This window comes from Mrakia frigida (genome assembly GCF_051309035.1).
Source record: "Mrakia frigida strain ATCC 22029 unplaced genomic scaffold BDY24scaffold_8, whole genome shotgun sequence".
Taxonomy (NCBI): domain Eukaryota; kingdom Fungi; phylum Basidiomycota; class Tremellomycetes; order Cystofilobasidiales; family Mrakiaceae; genus Mrakia; species Mrakia frigida.
The window spans coordinates 509,811-525,460 of NW_027481273.1; the positions used below are offsets into that span (position 1 = coordinate 509,811).

At 54.1% G+C, this 15,650-nt stretch overlaps 4 protein-coding genes across 4 annotated transcripts; 2 read left to right on the forward strand and 2 right to left on the reverse strand.

Annotated features, from left to right (window-relative positions):
- Positions 1 to 472: 472 nt before the first annotated feature.
- BDY24DRAFT_338379 (MFS transporter) lies at positions 473 to 3,744 on the reverse strand (the record flags this gene model as incomplete). Its single annotated transcript, XM_076637329.1, has 17 exons — positions 473 to 657; positions 726 to 786; positions 875 to 980; positions 1,054 to 1,133; positions 1,201 to 1,342; positions 1,417 to 1,491; positions 1,568 to 1,717; positions 1,826 to 1,941; positions 2,021 to 2,094; positions 2,206 to 2,272; positions 2,355 to 2,428; positions 2,524 to 2,584; positions 2,688 to 2,763; positions 2,853 to 2,964; positions 3,199 to 3,244; positions 3,343 to 3,417; positions 3,667 to 3,744. 17 exons carry the CDS (start codon positions 3,742 to 3,744, stop codon positions 473 to 475), a joined length of 1,578 nt encoding a protein of 525 aa, XP_076498571.1.
- A 3,637-nt stretch (positions 3,745 to 7,381) lies between these two features.
- On the forward strand, positions 7,382 to 10,735 carry BDY24DRAFT_382854 (fungal specific transcription factor domain-containing protein). Its single transcript, XM_076639575.1, has 14 exons — positions 7,382 to 7,691; positions 7,763 to 7,809; positions 7,885 to 7,996; positions 8,064 to 8,177; positions 8,248 to 8,333; positions 8,425 to 8,663; positions 8,729 to 8,798; positions 8,870 to 8,987; positions 9,061 to 9,128; positions 9,233 to 9,463; positions 9,544 to 9,671; positions 9,759 to 9,883; positions 9,962 to 10,208; positions 10,307 to 10,735. The coding sequence occupies exons 1-14, from the start codon at positions 7,453 to 7,455 to the stop codon at positions 10,529 to 10,531; spliced, it is 2,049 nt and encodes a 682-aa protein (XP_076498572.1). The 5' UTR covers positions 7,382 to 7,452; the 3' UTR covers positions 10,532 to 10,735.
- Positions 10,736 to 12,011: 1,276 nt separating this feature from the next.
- On the reverse strand, positions 12,012 to 12,281 carry BDY24DRAFT_324364 (HbrB-like protein; the record flags this gene model as incomplete). Its single annotated transcript, XM_076637051.1, has 1 exon — positions 12,012 to 12,281. A coding segment is annotated over one exon (270 nt), but the record flags the coding sequence as incomplete, so codon positions are not given.
- A 1,090-nt stretch (positions 12,282 to 13,371) lies between these two features.
- On the forward strand, positions 13,372 to 14,920 carry TUM1 (thiosulfate sulfurtransferase). Its single transcript, XM_076639576.1, has 6 exons — positions 13,372 to 13,589; positions 13,688 to 13,837; positions 13,906 to 14,093; positions 14,193 to 14,453; positions 14,534 to 14,632; positions 14,718 to 14,920. The coding sequence occupies exons 1-6, from the start codon at positions 13,505 to 13,507 to the stop codon at positions 14,829 to 14,831; spliced, it is 897 nt and encodes a 298-aa protein (XP_076498574.1). The 5' UTR covers positions 13,372 to 13,504; the 3' UTR covers positions 14,832 to 14,920.
- The last annotated feature ends 730 nt before the right edge of the window (positions 14,921 to 15,650 follow it).

The following is a 15,650-nucleotide window of genomic DNA, read 5'->3' on the forward strand; positions in this document are numbered from 1 at the left end:
GTTTGTGATTGGAGTCGGATCGGGAGGGAGTGGGTGCTGGCTGAGTGATATGGAGAGCTGAGATTGCGGAGGCTGTGCTCTTCCGTCTGAATATCTTTGCTCAGTCCTGGGTGCATAGCGGTCGGACTTGGAACTGCTCGAGGAGGACGGAAGAGGGAAAACGATGGATCGGCGTCGAGTTCCAGGTTCGAACGGGCTGGCTGGTCCCGTCGCAGGATTCTTGCGTTCCTTTGAGGTGGATGGCTCTTGGAAGACTCGATCTGAGAGAATGAGAGTATAATTTAGATACAGCAAGATAGCGAAACTACAGAGGATGTCGCGTCAGGGAGAATCAAAGAGAAAGGAAGACGACGAGGGTATCGAAACGAAGCGAAACGGGTTTCGTTCTACGATTTTTTACGGACTGCGAGTTCTATGAATGGAGAGTTAAACGATGTTAGAAAAGAGAGGAGATCGTAAGAGTGGAGTAAGCCTAAGCGGATCCGTGAAGAGCATTCTTCTCAGCGAGAGTTCGATCTGCAGTCTCCCGGACTTGATGCTCGTCTTGACCGTCGGCCACAGCGTACTTCGACGATGCTCGGATCCTGGCACCATATTTGAACAGAACGAAGGGGATAGGAGCCAAAGCGGCAGTGATGAGAGCGAGAAGGAGACCAGCTGTGGGAAGACGAACGCGGTCAGCTCAGCTCTCGTTTTGTTTCTCTTGCAAGCAAAGAGGAACTCACCGAACTGGAAACCCATTCCCTTGAACATTTGAGTGGCGAAGAGAGGGAAGGAAGCAGCGAACTGGAAGAAGGAGGGAGCGAGAAGGTTTATTCGTCGTCAGGAATGAGGGGCGAACGCGTTCCTCGAAGCGACCTCGTCTCCGACTCACCATGTTCCTCATGAATCCCTGACCCGCAATGGCACTGGACGACATCTCTCCGTAGGCATCGGTGGTGTAGTTGTAGGTGGCAAGGAAGATGTGGTAGATTCCAAGACTGATGAGGAAGGGAGCGAGAGTCAGGACGCGTCGAGTCGTCGAACGGAGAGCATATAGATTGAAGGACGAACATGATGGGGACGAGAGCGATGATAGGGGCGATCCAGTGGACGTGAGCGTATTGAGTGAAGGAGAAGATGAAGAGACCGATCTGGAGAAGAGAAGGCAAAGCGGTCAGACGGGGAAACGGGGAAAGCGACGCGTGAAAGGAAACGTACTGGGAGAAGAGGACCAAAGCACATCGCACCGTAGAGCCTGTACTCCGGTACAGCGATTCCGTTGTTGTCTCGTTGAACCTGGTCGTACTTCCTGTCCGCCCACAGCCCAGTCGCGAATCCGATGAAGCACCCGATGATCAAGCTGGAGGGAGAGAAAGGGACAAGGACGATCAGCTACGAAGGCGAGAGTATATTAGTAAGAGACATGCAACGAACCCGAAGTAAGGGAGACCAGCGATTCCCTCGGACCATCCGTGGTTACCAGCGAAGGTGAGAGGAATGACCGAGAGGCTGAGAACGAGAGACGAAGGGACTACTAGTCAGCGGGTATCTTTGAGAAGAGTCGAGCTATATCTCAGAAACTCACAATAAAAAGGTGATTCCCCAGGCCATTGCAATCCAAAGTCCGAAGAAGAAGATGACAGGCTCGCCCATGAGGATCTTGACGGCTCGAGTTGACGACTTCTTGAGGAGCTGTTTGATGGACTCGGACTCGAGCTCAGAAGGAGATCGGTACCTGAAGGAAGGAGCAGTCAAAGCGTCAGTGATGCAGTTTCAAGGTATAGACTCGCTAGCGGCTTTCTCTGTAGTAGAGCGAGCTTTCGAGTCGAAAGAAACGACGAACCTGTTGTCTCCGGTTTGCTCTCGAAGAGCCTTAGCTCGTCCAGAAAGGATCTTGGCTCCACGAGTCTCCTTGAAGAAGAAAAGCTCGACGATGAAGAGAATTCCAGAGGCAATCATCTGGAGAAGAGGTGGGCGGTGGGCTGATGGTCAGTTCACGAGCCGGAAGGAGGAAAGAGAGACGCGACGTTTTACTCACGTGAACCCATTCGATCCATCTCCACCCAACTCTCTCGGAGATGAACCCACAGTAGACTGGGGCGGCGATAGTTCCTGGAGAAAAGAAACCACCGAGAAAGAAAGATCGAAAGAAGATCGAGAAGAACGGACGTAAGGTCAGTCTCGGTCATTGCGCTTCCCTTCCTTTTGTTGGGCTGCACTTACCGAAGATGGCGACGAAGGTGAAGCAAGACATAGGGATGGATCGATCCTCGGTCCTCCAGATATCAGCCTAGGGGGGGAAATCGGGGAGGGAAGGGAGTCAGTCGGGTCGCGATGAACGCGTCTCCCCCCTCCTCGCCGTTCGTACTCACGAAAGTTCCTCCGACCAAGATAGTTCCGCAAGATCCGAACATTCCACTGAACCATCGACCGATGATCTGCGTTTCTGGAGAAGAAGGAAGGCCGTGGCGGAAGGTCAGCGTGAGTGAAGACTGACCGAGCAAAAGAAATTGCGGGACAGAAGGTCGACCTCGAACGTACCAACGTTCTGCCCGAGAGCGAGGAACAAAAAGCAGAGAACGAAGAGTCCGTAGGCAGTGAGCTGCAGGGAGTACGGGAAGGACGAGGGTCAGCTTGAGTTCGGAAGAGAATCGAGGGCGGGGAGGAGGGAGACAAGGGGACACAAAGGCAGGGATGGGACTCACGTAGACTTCTCGTCGACCGATAAGTTCACAGAGAGGAGCAAGGAAGAGAGGAGCGATGGCACAAGCGGCGTTGAAGCTGTTTGGAAGCAGATCGAGGAAGGTTGCTAAATCAGCAAAACACGAGCGCGGCGAGAGAATCGAGGATTCAGAAAAAGCTCTACTGACGTAAACATGCCGACCTGACACACTACTTCCGCTACTCCGTACTCGTCGGACATTCCGGAGATTGTGCTACCGTAGGCTGAAGTCGATAGTCCGATGAGGCAGGTCATCATGCCTGAGGAAGAGGGAGGACGTCGTCGGTCAGCCTCTCGCTTTCTCTCAGGTTCAGCGCCAAAACGAGACGAAGTACGAACAGAGAAGGAAAGTCTACAGCAGAAACGAAAAGGAAAATGAGAAAAGAAAGTCAGTGGCCATTCGGTTCGACGCGAAGAGAGCAGAAGACCAAACGAGACGACGACGCCAACTGTCTCCCCCTCCGTTGTCTCTTCTCCTTCTTATCTCATTCAACTTACGGTGAACCATTTCCTGGACAAGGACCAGTTCAAAGGATCCTCCTGCGAAACAGAAAACGAGAGTTCAGTTCGGGCTTGAGGATCAATGAGAGAGAGAGAGAGAGGGTGACGAGAACGCCGACGAGAAAGTCAAAACTCACAGGGTCTCCCTCCTCAAAATGCAGCAAGATGATCTTGTGTTTCTCTCCCTTCTCGTTGGTGATCTCACGATCAGACTAGTAGGTCGAAGAGGGAACAGAAAAGGAGGCCATCAAGAAACAGGGTTGAGCTCCGAACGAGGGGAGAAAAAAGGAAGCGAGAAAGATCGATGAACTCACGCCTGCGACGGAAGGAGCCCTGGTAGGAGGTTGGGTTGAGGCAGCGGTCGAGGGAGCGATAGCAGTAGAGGCATCTCCAAAGGAAGGGTGTCTGCTGGGAGGTTGAGGATGAGCCTGAGAGGCTCCTTCAGCTCCGTTGTTCTCGACTCGCTCGTCGTCGTTCTCCTCAGGGAAGGCCTTCGGAAAGAAGGACGCGTTGATGGAGGTCTTCTTGAGGGCTGGCATGGGGTGTGGGTGTGCGATGGGAGGGCGAGGAGGGAGGGAAGGGAGGGAAGGAGGGGGGAAGGGGAGGGTGTGGAAGTTTGGAGGGAGACAGGAAGAAAAAGAGGGAGGAAGACGAGGACTCCTCGGGGATTCTGAAGCCTTGAGAATTCCTTTGCCGCATTCGATGAGGTCAGCGTTGGCACTTACCGCAATAAAGAGGGGGGATCCGGTGGAGGAAGCTCTTGGGGAAGGCGAGGAACAAGGAGGGGAACCGAAGCTTGGGCCAACGCGAGACCGACGGCCGACCAATCCAACTCGATTGAAACACCGTTCGACTCTCATCAGGGACGCAAATCTTTTCCGATGAAGATCAGATTTGGGGAAGGGTTCTTGAAGAAGAGTTGAAAGTGTCTCGAGCTTCGATTGAGAACCAGGGGAGAAGGAGAAGGAGAGGAAGGAGGGAAGGGAACAAAAAATCGACCTGTCAAAACAGCACTGGGTCAGAACCCCTCCCCAACCCCACCAGCAATCCAAGCTTCTCCCCTCGCCTCTCCCACATCGTCTCCTCCTTTCTCCAAGCTTTGCCCCCCTTGGAAAGGAACAGGTTGACGAGGAGAAAACGCGAGGAAGGGCGGGAAAAGACGAATGGGGAGACGTCTCCAGCGTTCTATGTACCGATGTTCTTGATTCATCCTGAAGATGCTGACGATGCTAGAGTCTAGGAGTGGTCGGCGGGCGAGCGAAGGGAGGACGGTTTGGGAGAGTTGACCGAGGATGGCGAGCGTCGAGAACGACGGGAGGGAGGGAAGGAGGGAGGATCCGACCCTCGAGAGCTGTTACTACTTGGAAGCTTCTTTCAAAGCCAGAAGAAGCGATTCTTCCGAGACCCCGTCATGATCCTTCGGGCGCCTGCTTGAACCTCTTCTCGGAGCGAAGAAGAGCTTCACGTCAGCGAGAGGGAGAGGAAGGAGGGAGAGGTGAGCTTCGGAAGTTCCTTCTCACAAACAACCAAGCTCGAGACTGCGCTGCGTCAAGACGGCTGAAGGAGGACGAAGAAGATTCGTACGGATCTCGAACGGGGACTGCGGGAGCCGATTGAGATAAGATCAAGATCTGGTTTGGAGAGAAAAAGCTGAGGAAGAAGATGGCGAGAGTGGACGGTCTCGATCCTCTGCTCGTCCACAGCCAGAACGTCTCGCTCCGAAACCAGACCGTCGGCGGAGAATTCGGAAGACGGATTTTAGAGCTTCCACGAGGACTTCTCCGGATCGCAGCTTTAGAAAGAAGCGTAAAGGCAGCACTCGAGACGTCTTTTCTTTGAGCCGTTTGGGCTTCAACATCAAACGGACGACGACCCCGTGAACGGATAATGACTTCATACAGTAGCTGAGCCTAGCTTTATATGCTCTGAGTGTCTGTACATACTTTAGAACAGGCAGTGTGAACGAGAGGACGATCAATCCAGCGACGGAGAACGAGAACGCGTCGCACGATTCCAGCAGGAGCTGTTCTTCAGCCGATCCTCAGGAGTACTTTTGAAGCAGTGGCAGCAGGTAGATAGTGTCGCGTTGTTGGTTGCTGAGGTAAGTAGGGAACACGGAAAGCAGAGGAGGGAAAATGCCCGTGTCGTTGACTTTCGACGCGTCTCTATGGTGCCGGATCTTGTCTTCGCGGTCTAGTCTTTTAGACCAATTCGAATCATACAGATTTGGGTTTGGAGGTTCTGTAGCAGATCCGCTGAGGGTATCCCCAGGAGGTGAGCATCGAGGAAGAAGAGGGAGGGCGAGCATGGTTGACGACGCGACGCGCTCCCTCAACGAGATTCCCTCGCTTGAGAAGCCACGAAAGAGCGCGGGAGCAGAAGCTAGAGGGTTTTCGAGTCACGACTTCTAGATGGGTCCTGAAAACCAGCCTATCAAGCTCAAAGGAAAAGGACCATTCTGACTCGGATCTCCTCCGGCTATCGAGAGCGACAAAAGTGCTTCTCCTGTGCAGATTTTCACTCCTCACCTTTGGTAGCGAGAAAGATTGAAAAGATTGATCTCTGCTAGCTTGATCTTCTCGAACAGGAGATCAAAGCGAAAAGATAGTCGCGACTTCTCAGCATCACGAGGGGGAAGATCTCGGGAAGCACAAACCGCTCCTCCTCTCTCCTTCCCTCTCCACAACGACGACCTCTCTCTCCCTCTCTCCCTCTCCTTTCTTCTCTGGCCTCGCGGGATGTCACACTCTCCAACCTCTTCGTCCTACTCGGACGCTCGCTACTCTCAAGCGGATCCTAATACTCAACCCCCTTCTAACGGCCCAGCGGCCCCTACCGCACCGTTGAGTGAGTCCGACGTTTCGTTCTCTGCCTTCTCTGGGTTCCTCCACCTCTACCGGTCTCTCTCCTCTTTTCCCTCCTCTGAAAAGGATATCTGAAAAGGCCCAAGGCTAGAGGAGCGACTTGAACTGATTCGGATGCCTCCTACTGTTTCCTTCTCCCTCCCCATCGACGATGTGCCTTCAACAGAACGGTGAGGACCTCCTCCTTCTTCATCTCATCTATCTTGCTTGGTCCCTGGGGAAGAATCGAAGCTCACCTTTCCTCTCCTTCCTTCTCTCTTTCTCCAACCTCGCTTTGCTCTTCCCAACAGACGAGGTGCTCGAGCTTGTGTAGCTTGTCGAAGAGTGAGCTTCCATCTTCCTTCCTTCTCTCTCCCCTCCTTCGCTACTCCTTTCCTCCTTCCTTCCCTTCGTTTCTCACATCGAGTTCTGATCGCATCCTCCTCTTCTATCGTTTCAGGGAAAGAATCGTTGCGAAGGAGATGTACGTCTTCAAAACCTTCCTCTCGAGCAACAAAACGAGCTCGCATGCTGACTCTGGAGACTCCGACCATTCTCCGTTCTCTCGTTTTCTGCAGTCTCCTTGTCGTCGTTGCCAGAACGCAGGCCTAGCATGCGTCTTCGAGAAACCTGCACCCAAGGTTCCTAAAAGCACCAACGGAAACAACGGAGACAGTTCTCATGGGGAGGAGTGAGTTCGCTTCGAAGCAAAGAAGGGACGCGAAACGAGCTCAAGTCGCATCGCTGACCGGCTCCTTCTTCGTTCCCTCCTCTTGTCTTTCCTACCAGACGAGTCAACCGTCTAGAGAGCGAACTCACCAGAATGACCGCAGCTCAGTCAGTCCTTTCTCGACTTTCCACAAGACTGCCATCCGTCTGACCCTCCCTTCGCTCTCGTTTCGATCTTTCAGCGGCGACATGCAAAACACTCTCTCTCAAATCCTCGCTGCTCTCACTCCTCAAACCCATCTTCAACAATCCAGCTATCAGCAGCATCAACTTCCTCCCATCTTAGAATCCTACAACCAATCCTCTCTCGGTCAACCTCCTTTCCCTCTCCCTACAACCCTCAACCAACACCAGTTCCCTCTCCCCTCCCTCGGTCTCCCAGCCATGCAACACCCTCAGGACGCTCCATCTCCCAACACTCAAGCTTGGATGGGGATGAACATCCCAGCTCTAGCTACCTCTCCCAATCCCTCGACCACGTCCCCTTCCTCGGCAGCCTACGACCGAGGAGTTCGAACGTCTTCGTCGTCGCGTCAGGATTGGCCGGCTGGACGATCGGATCTGTCAACGAGTACAGAGGCTCCTTCGACGATGTTCTCTCATTGGCCGTCGCCGAGAGATGGGACGAATTCTGGAGGAGGAGGAGGGGGAGGAGGAGGAGGAGGAGGAGGAGGAATGGACGATCGAGGAGCTGTCGTTGCCAGTGGGAGTGGAAGCAACGGAGGTGTTGGGATCAGGTTTCAAGTCGAGGGCGCTGAAGCAGGAGTGGCAGGAGGAGTTCAAGAGTCTCCGGAGAGGGAGAGGTCTTCGAAGAGGCGATTCGAAAGGATTGACAGGGAGGGAGGGAAAGAAGGGAGAGGTGGGGAGAAGAGCTTTCCTCCATTGCCTGGTTTTGCTCCTCCGCCGACTCACAAGTGAGTTGAAGCTCGCTGTTTCTATTTCCCTTCGGCTGCACATCTGACACCCTTCTTCTTCTATTTTGCAGGTTCGCTGTCTACGGGATCATTCCCTCCACCGCCGTCTCGTCCGAGGGTGAGACGCGTCTCGCTTCACCTCTCTTTCTCTCCAGCCTTCAACTGATCGTCTCCCTTTCTTGCTCGAAATCAGATGAATCGGAGGATACTCTACCTCGTGCCTCTCTCATGGCTCCGTCTCTCGCTCTCGAAGGTCTCGCCAACGCTGCTGCCGAAGCTGCTTCAGGTGCTCTCAGTCCTCCTCGGTTCGTCTTCGTCTCTCGTCCGACCTGAGATCTTCGCCGCTGACGATCCACCTCTCGTCTCATTTAGAGCTCTACGAATGAAGAAGCGGAAACGAGCTGAACCGCCGCCTCGGAATGCTTTCCCTGACGTCGTTACGAAGGGCCTCGTCTCAGAGCAGGAAGCGAGAGATTTGTACAACACGTCCGTTCCCCTCCTTCCATTTCTGCTTCTTCTCTTCCCCACCCTGACTTTAATCCCCCTACACTCTCAGCTTCTTCTCTGGATCCCATCTCTTCGTCCCTCTCTTCGATCCGACGTACGACACAATGGAATCGATTCGAGAACGATCACCCTTCAGTTCGTCGCCTTCTCTTGAACTCCCCGTCTCCCTCGCCTCCTCGAGCTCAACTGACCGCCGCTTCTTTCGTATCCTTTTCCCTCTACTCAGCCTTCGACGGGATGCTCGCCATCGCTGCGAAGGTTCGAGCTGGATCAGGTCCTCCCGGTCCAACCTTTCAAAAATGCTTCGAGGAAGCTCAGGGAATCGCGAGAAGTTGTTTGTTCGGACCCGTGGTGCGGAAGGAGGCTGTTCAAGCGACGTTGCTGCTCGCTACTCATTCTCAGAACGGATGGTTGCCTTCGGGACACGCGCTGAGGATGGGCCTGGATATTGGACTGCATCGAGCTGTGAGTCTTCGAGTTGCGAGCAGTACAGTTCATCGAACTGACTCCTCCGTTTGATTTCACCTCAGCTCGAAAAACTTCACAACGGTCCTGCCGATGGAGAGGTTCCCAGGTCCGAAGAGGACGAACGTGATCTGGGTGAGTCTCTTCTTTCCCTCTCTTCTTCGACGCCTCACAAGAGAGTTGACGACGATCCGTCTGGTCTGCAGTGGTTTCTTCTCGGATTTGGCTCTGTCTCTTCTGGTTCGATCGTCTCATGTCCCTATCCACAGGACGACCCATCCTGCTTCGAGACGACGAGAGCGTCAGTCATGCCCGATTCCTCCTGTTCGTCGACGCGTCTTCCACTCTTTTTCGCCCCATTCCTTGCTGTAATATCCTCCATCTTCTTCCTTAACAGTACCCACCGAATGAGCTCGAGTACGGACGTTCGGCTCGTCAGCCAACTCGAACTCATCATCCTCAAAAGTGAGCTCGCTTCGTCTCCTCTCCTTCTCCTCCTCCTCTGCTTCCTAAATTTATTCTCTTAGCACCATACCTACTGACACATTTCCGCTTTCTTCATCCCACAGCTCGAGTCTACGACCACCTTCAACCTCTCAAAGGGAAGGTCGATCACCACACCTTGGCCTACATTCGTCGAGTCTACGCCGACCTCGACTCGTGGTTCTCCGAGTGGGATTCGATAAAAGCCAAAACCTACGCCGAAGACTCGGTGCTGAGGAAGATGCTGCTCGTTGAACTTCACTACGCCAAGCTCTGGGTCGTATGTGTTGCGTTGAGGGGAGCGAGTTGGGATCGAAGTTCGTCTTGTTTTTGTTCTGCTCTCGAGCTTTCCGCCACTGACCTCTTCGTTTCTCTTCGGTGTTGTCTTTGCCTTCAGTGCCGTACGAGCAGAGAGAGATTGCTTTCGAGGCCAAGGAGGCTGCAATGCGTTGCTTGGACGTTTACTTGCGAGCTCAGCAGTTCAGATCTGCGCTGAAGTTTGCCGTTCACGAGTCGATGGTCATGGTACGTTTGCGTCGCGTCGAAACGAAGCCTCACCTCGACGTCAACTGACCCTTTGCTTCCTCTTTCTCCGACCGTCTTTGTTTTTAGGGCACCTTCGCCGCCTGCTACCTCCTCAAAGTCGCCATCCTCTTCCCGTCCGAAATCGACACCCACCAGGTCCTCGCTCAGGTCGAGGAGCTCGCAGGTCTTCTCTCCGAGATATCAGCTGAGAGGTTCGTCTCCCTTTCTCTCTTTCCCTCGTCCTTCCGTCTTTCCTTTCAGCTGAAACCCTTTCTCATTATCTCGCTCAGATATGCTATCACTCTCCGACTCATGATCACCTCGTTCAAGCGTCGATTCGCCATGACCGTTCCTTCGACACCGAGAATGGACGCGTCGGCCGACTCTTCCCTCTCTCACCTCCTTCTGCCAGGAGGCTCGACTCCCAGCAACGGAGCGGTTGATCCCTTCGGCTGGGGAACTCAAGACCTGCCGGAATTCGTTTGGCCCGAAGGCATGGAAGCGTTCTCGCCGACAGATCTCCCGCTTTGGCTTCAAGTGAGTCGGCTCTTTCTCTTCCCTCGTCTCCGCTGGGATCTCCGACGGCTGTGTCTCTTATACTGACGAGTACTCATCAACTTTTTAACTGCTTCCAGGACTCGAGCTTGACCGATCTTGGTCTCCCAGCTGCTGGAAGCGACTCGATCTTCTTGCCTCACGAGTCAGTCTCTTCGTCGCTCTCGTCCTTCTCCTCTCCCTTCTCCAGTATCGTTGCTGACTCTCTCCTCGTTCATTGCTCGGTCAGGCTCGATCCCATGGTTGGAGGAAACGCCTGGAACTTCCTACTTGATCCTTCTCAGCTCAACTCAGCGGCTTGGTAGATAGTTCAGAACCGTCCATCCTCCTCGACCTTCTTTCCTTTGCCCTTTTCTTTCCTCCCCATTGGTTTATTTTTCCGTTCATTCCGTCAGGCTCCGCCCTACTATACGTTGTACTACCGCTCCTAAAAGAGTTTCGCTCGCTTTGGTTCTGTTTTTCTCTGTCTTGCTCTTGGTTGCTCATTCACGATTTTTCGATGCCTCCCCTTCTCTTCCTCTCCCTCCTCTCATGTAGGAAAGATCGTAACGACATAAGAGAGAACACGTCAAACTGAACTGAACCCAAATGTGGCTGAAAGCTATACCACGCGGACGAAACGACACCAAAACTAAGCAAACGAACACACAGCGTCTCCCCTCCCTCTCTCCGTCTTCCGTTCAACACTCAGAAAACAGGACTGCTATGCCTTCTATCTCCTCCGGACCCTCCACTACTCCCGCCAGGACTTTTCAACTCAGGACTCCTCAGCGAATCCAAGTACACGTCCTCTTCCCTCTCTCCTCGATCTTGTCCTCCTCCTCCTCCTCCTCGACCTGTCGGCGTCGCTCCTCCTCCAAGTGAAGACTGGAAGCTGTACTGAGATTGAGCCTGCGATGAGAAGTTCGAGGGCTGCTGCGTTGCTGTGAGAGTCGCGGTGGAGGTTGACGAATTGTTGGTTTGGGAAGGGAGGGAGAAGAGGGAGGAGGTCGACGCGGTGGTGGAGACGGAAGAAGCGGAAGGTTGAAGGTGACGTGGGAGAGCTTGTAGAGCTCGAGGTGGTAGCCGATTGTTGGCGTTAGGGTTGGATTCGGAGGTGGAGGAGTAGTTGGACGGCATCCGAAGCATAGAGCTCGAGTTGTTTGTTTCCGTTGGCGTCGCCGAAGTCGTCGAGTCGAAGGACGGGTGCTGCTGGAAGTCGGAGATGGTAGGACGACGACGGTGTTTCCCCGCTATCCAACCTCCTCTTCGGTCCATCTTCTCGGGTCCGCCACTCGACCTCGTAGCGCCTCCCGCTCCTCCCTCTTCACCTCCTCCTTCCCTCGCTCGTCCAACCGCTCGATAAAGACCCTCCAACCCATCCCTCAGGTATCCTTCTCCCGTCTCTCCAGGTTTCCCGACGACTTCTGGATCCGCTTGAGTCATGAGGATGAGGACCATTTGCTGAAGCTTGCCGAGGTGTTCTGGAGTTGGAGGAGGGTTTGGGTCCGGCGAGTTGGAGATGGAGGGAGGAGGAGCGACGAGAGGGATGAGGCGTGGGAAGAGAGGTCGAAGGATTGAGAGGAGGAAGGAGGTGAGGAGATGAAGTCGCACGTCGATGGAGTTGGAGGAAGGAGGCTCTCGAAGTGGTGACCGGTTGGCCGACGAGGAGGAGGAAGGGTCGGGAGAGGTTGGAAAGGACGAAGGACCTGAAATCGACGCGCTCGTGCTGCTTGATCCCATCGATCCTGATGTTTTCCCTCTACTGACGGACCCCAAGGGAAGGAAGACTCCTTCGATGTACGGAACGACTGCTGAGAAGAAGAAGGTCCAAGTTGAGACGATCCTGGCGACCAACTTCTCGTCCTCCACATTCTGAACCTTCTGGTCGAGGGTGAGCATCCCGCTTGCGATGAGTTCCCTGAGGTCGTTGGTAAGGACGTCGAATGCTCGAGACGGGTTGTTTGGAAGGCGAGAGAGGGTGGATTTGATGTGGGTCGCGACGAGGGAGTTGAGGTCTTCGAGAGGGGAGTGAAGAGGTGAGCCGTTGAAGAGCGGGAGGACTGATTGAGAGAGGAAAAGGGGAATGAGAAGGAAGAGATCAGCATAAAAGAACGTTCCGTTAGAGACTGAGGACGGAGATCAACGGTGGGAGAAGGAGGGAGACGCGTCGAGTCGGAAGGACATCGAGCTCGCTCGACTCAGATCGTTTGCGACATAAACTCACTATGCAGAAAGAGAGTTGAGAGAGCCGACGTGGCTGCAGATATCAGATCAGGGAGGAGTCAGTGAGAGCTTTGACATCGGAGGGAGGAGGATGGGTCGAGCTCACGATGCGATGGGTGAGGATAGACCTGCTGATTCGACGTCATAGACGGGTCTGGTGTAGGATGAGGATTGAGCGCACTCGGTGCTGTCGGGAGAGGTGGTAGGGTAGCGAACGAAGCGTTGACGAGCTTCGCATCATAAGGATTCAGAGCTGCCGACCTCATCGTGTTCGACGTGGAAACGAAGGAAGCGTTGCTCCTCGCTACGTTGGGGTAGTTGGACGAAGACGACGAGGAACCTGACCAAAGTTGGGGTTGAGGTCTATGAGGGGATCCCGGTGGTGGTGGAAGAGGGGACTGAGACCTTGACTGATCCGAGACGGAAGGAGATCTCGTTGAGGAGGAGGAGGTGAGGAGAGGGGTGCGTCCGAGTCGATTCGACGAGGAAGCCGTTGGCTGGGAAGGCCTCCTGCTATCCAAGGAAGCTCGTCCAACAGGCTCGTCTACGAAGCGATGAGTGATGGGCGGTAGTGGTTTTGAAGTTCCAGCATTGTCGGAGAGGGAGGAAGAGCGAGGGCGAGGGTCGAAGTCTCCAAAGGAAGGAAGAGGAGGAGGAGGGAAAGGTTTGTTCGTGCTGAGAGCAGAGTTGGGAGATTTTTGAGGAGGAAGAGGAGGAATGTTGGACGGAGTGGTTCCTATCGATAGAGAAGGTCTCATCTTTAGATAAGATTGGAGGTTGGCTGAAGGTTGAGGAGGAGAAGAGGAAGGAGGCCTCGAGCTCGAAGGTTTGAGCTCACCATCTATCGGTCTTCCCTCATCTTGCTCTCCACGCACCATCGGAACCTCAGTTTCACTGAGATACGCGCTCAAATGTTTGGAATACAGCAAAAGTAGACCCGAAAATGACTTACGAGGCAGAAACGGCCGTCTCTGCTCTGACGAGCTCATCTCGATTCAGCCCGGCCATCTCCTTCCCTCCCAACTCTCACCCTCTTCCCAACCCTTCCCCTCTTCCTTCTCTCGCTCTCAACCATGGCTCCTAGGATCTCTCTCATCAGCCCAACTCAGCTCGCGGCTCTCCCCAAGACTGTATCAATCATCGACGCTTCATGGCACAGTGAGCTCCCATCTTTCCTCCAACTCTCCTTCCTTCCCTCCGCTCTCTTTCCTTCCCTCTTGCTGATTCGATTTCTCTTCTGGCCATCCCTCCCACAGTGCCAGGATCTCCTGTCTCTGGACTCGAAAACTACATCAAGGAGCGAATCCCTCGAGCTCGCTTCTTCGATCTCGACGAGGTCGCCAGCTCTCATCCTCTCGGACTCAAACATATGCTTCCCTCGTCGGAGCTCTTCGCTCGAGCAGTTTGTGCGCTCTTTTTACTTTCCTTCATCTCATAAAGCAGAAGCTAATCCTCACTCTCACTTGCATTCTAGCTCGTCTCGGTATCTCCAGCGAGAATCCTCTCGTCCTTTACGACACCGCCGGAATGTTCTCCGCTCCTCGAGCCGCCTTCACCTTCTCTACCTTCGGACACCCAAACGTCTCCGTTCTCCAGGGAGGTCTTCCTCGATGGAAGGCTGAGGGATTCGAGCTTGAGCACGGTCAGCCTTCGCCTTTCAAGGTGACCTTTCTCTCCTCCCCTCCCTTCCTGTCGTCCAGTCGAGCTCACCTGTTCTCCTTCCTCCCCCTCTTCTTCTTTTCTTCCTATCCTTCTTCGCAGCCCGAAAACTACCCCACCCCCGAATCCGTCACTCCCAACGCCACTCTCCCTTACGAGTTCATCGTCTCCAACTCCCTCCGAGCAACCTCCTCTTCCGACTCTTCCTCCTCCTCCTTGGTCCTCGACGCGAGAGCTCACCCTCGATTCACCGGAGAGGCACCTGAGCCAAGGCCTGGGCTGCCCTCCGGTCATATTCCTGGATCGAAGAGTTTGCCTTTCTCTGAGTTGGTGAAGGAGGGAAGGTTGCTGGAGGATGAGGAGGTGAGTTAGAAGAGAAGAGACGAGAACGGACGACACGGAACGCTGACCTTACTGCTTGGTTGGGGTTTGGGGTTCCTCAGTTGAAGCACAAGTTGAATGAGGTCTTTGGGAAGGATGCGGATGCTGTGTTTGCTGGGAAGAAGCCTGTCATCGCGTCGTGTGGGTCCGGAATGACTGCTGTACGTCTCTTTCTCGCGTCGCTGTTGACTTTGGTCCTCTCTTCTCTCGGTTCTGATCCTCTCGCTTCTTTGGTTGATCCTTCAGGCCACCATCTGGCTCGCCTTGAACCGACTTGGAGTTGAGAGCTCGATCTACGACGAGAGTTGGACGGGGTACGCGCAGAGGACGGAGTCGAAGATCGCCACTGGGGAGGACTGAGGGCTCAGTCTTGGGATAGGGAGGGCGGGGAGGGAGCAGCTCGCGAAGGAAGTTTCATTGTTCGAGAGGATCATGCAAATTTCACAGGAGGTTGAGCTTCGAAAGGCGGCCGTTTGTTTTCAGCGTCGACGCGTCGTGAGCTTGCCTGCCTTCGTCTCTAGCACCCCCATCTCTTCAATCTTATCCTTCCCTTGCTTTCAGCCGAGCTTTGCAGCTGTCGCTGTACTCTCAAGAGGGCTCTGAATCTCGCCTTCTCATCTGAGAAGTCCGAGAAGCCTCGACGCTCTGCTTTTGCGATCGCAATCTTTCCTTCCGATCCGAGCTTACTTCCCATGGGTCTGGGCGAGGAGCAGTGATATTTCAAGAACCTAGTCCTCGGCTGTCTATGAAGCTGTCCGACAAACTGGTCGTGAAATCTGCTGCCAAGTTTATGAACTACGTAGGGTTTCGAGGTTGACACCTCTTCTTCTTCCTTCCTTCCCTCCCAACCACGACAACTTCATATCTCCTCCATCTTCACCTCGTGAGTCGCCCTTTATGCTAAGGTTTGATGTCTGCCGTCTGCAAGAAGGCCGGCGGGAAGAGGAAGGAGTACTGCAAACAGCGACGCGTCGGCTTGTTCGACGAAGAAGGGGCTGACCTTCTTGCTTTCTCCTTCTGTTTCCCGTCCAGCCTTCATCTTTCCTTCCAGCTACAGAGCCATAAGACTTTCCTGAGCTATGCTCTCGCTCTTCCTCGTCGCTATATTGAGCGTGATGCTAGTGAGAGCTCAACGAGGCGACGACTACGTCCCGACGACAGGTGAGCTTCATCTCTTTC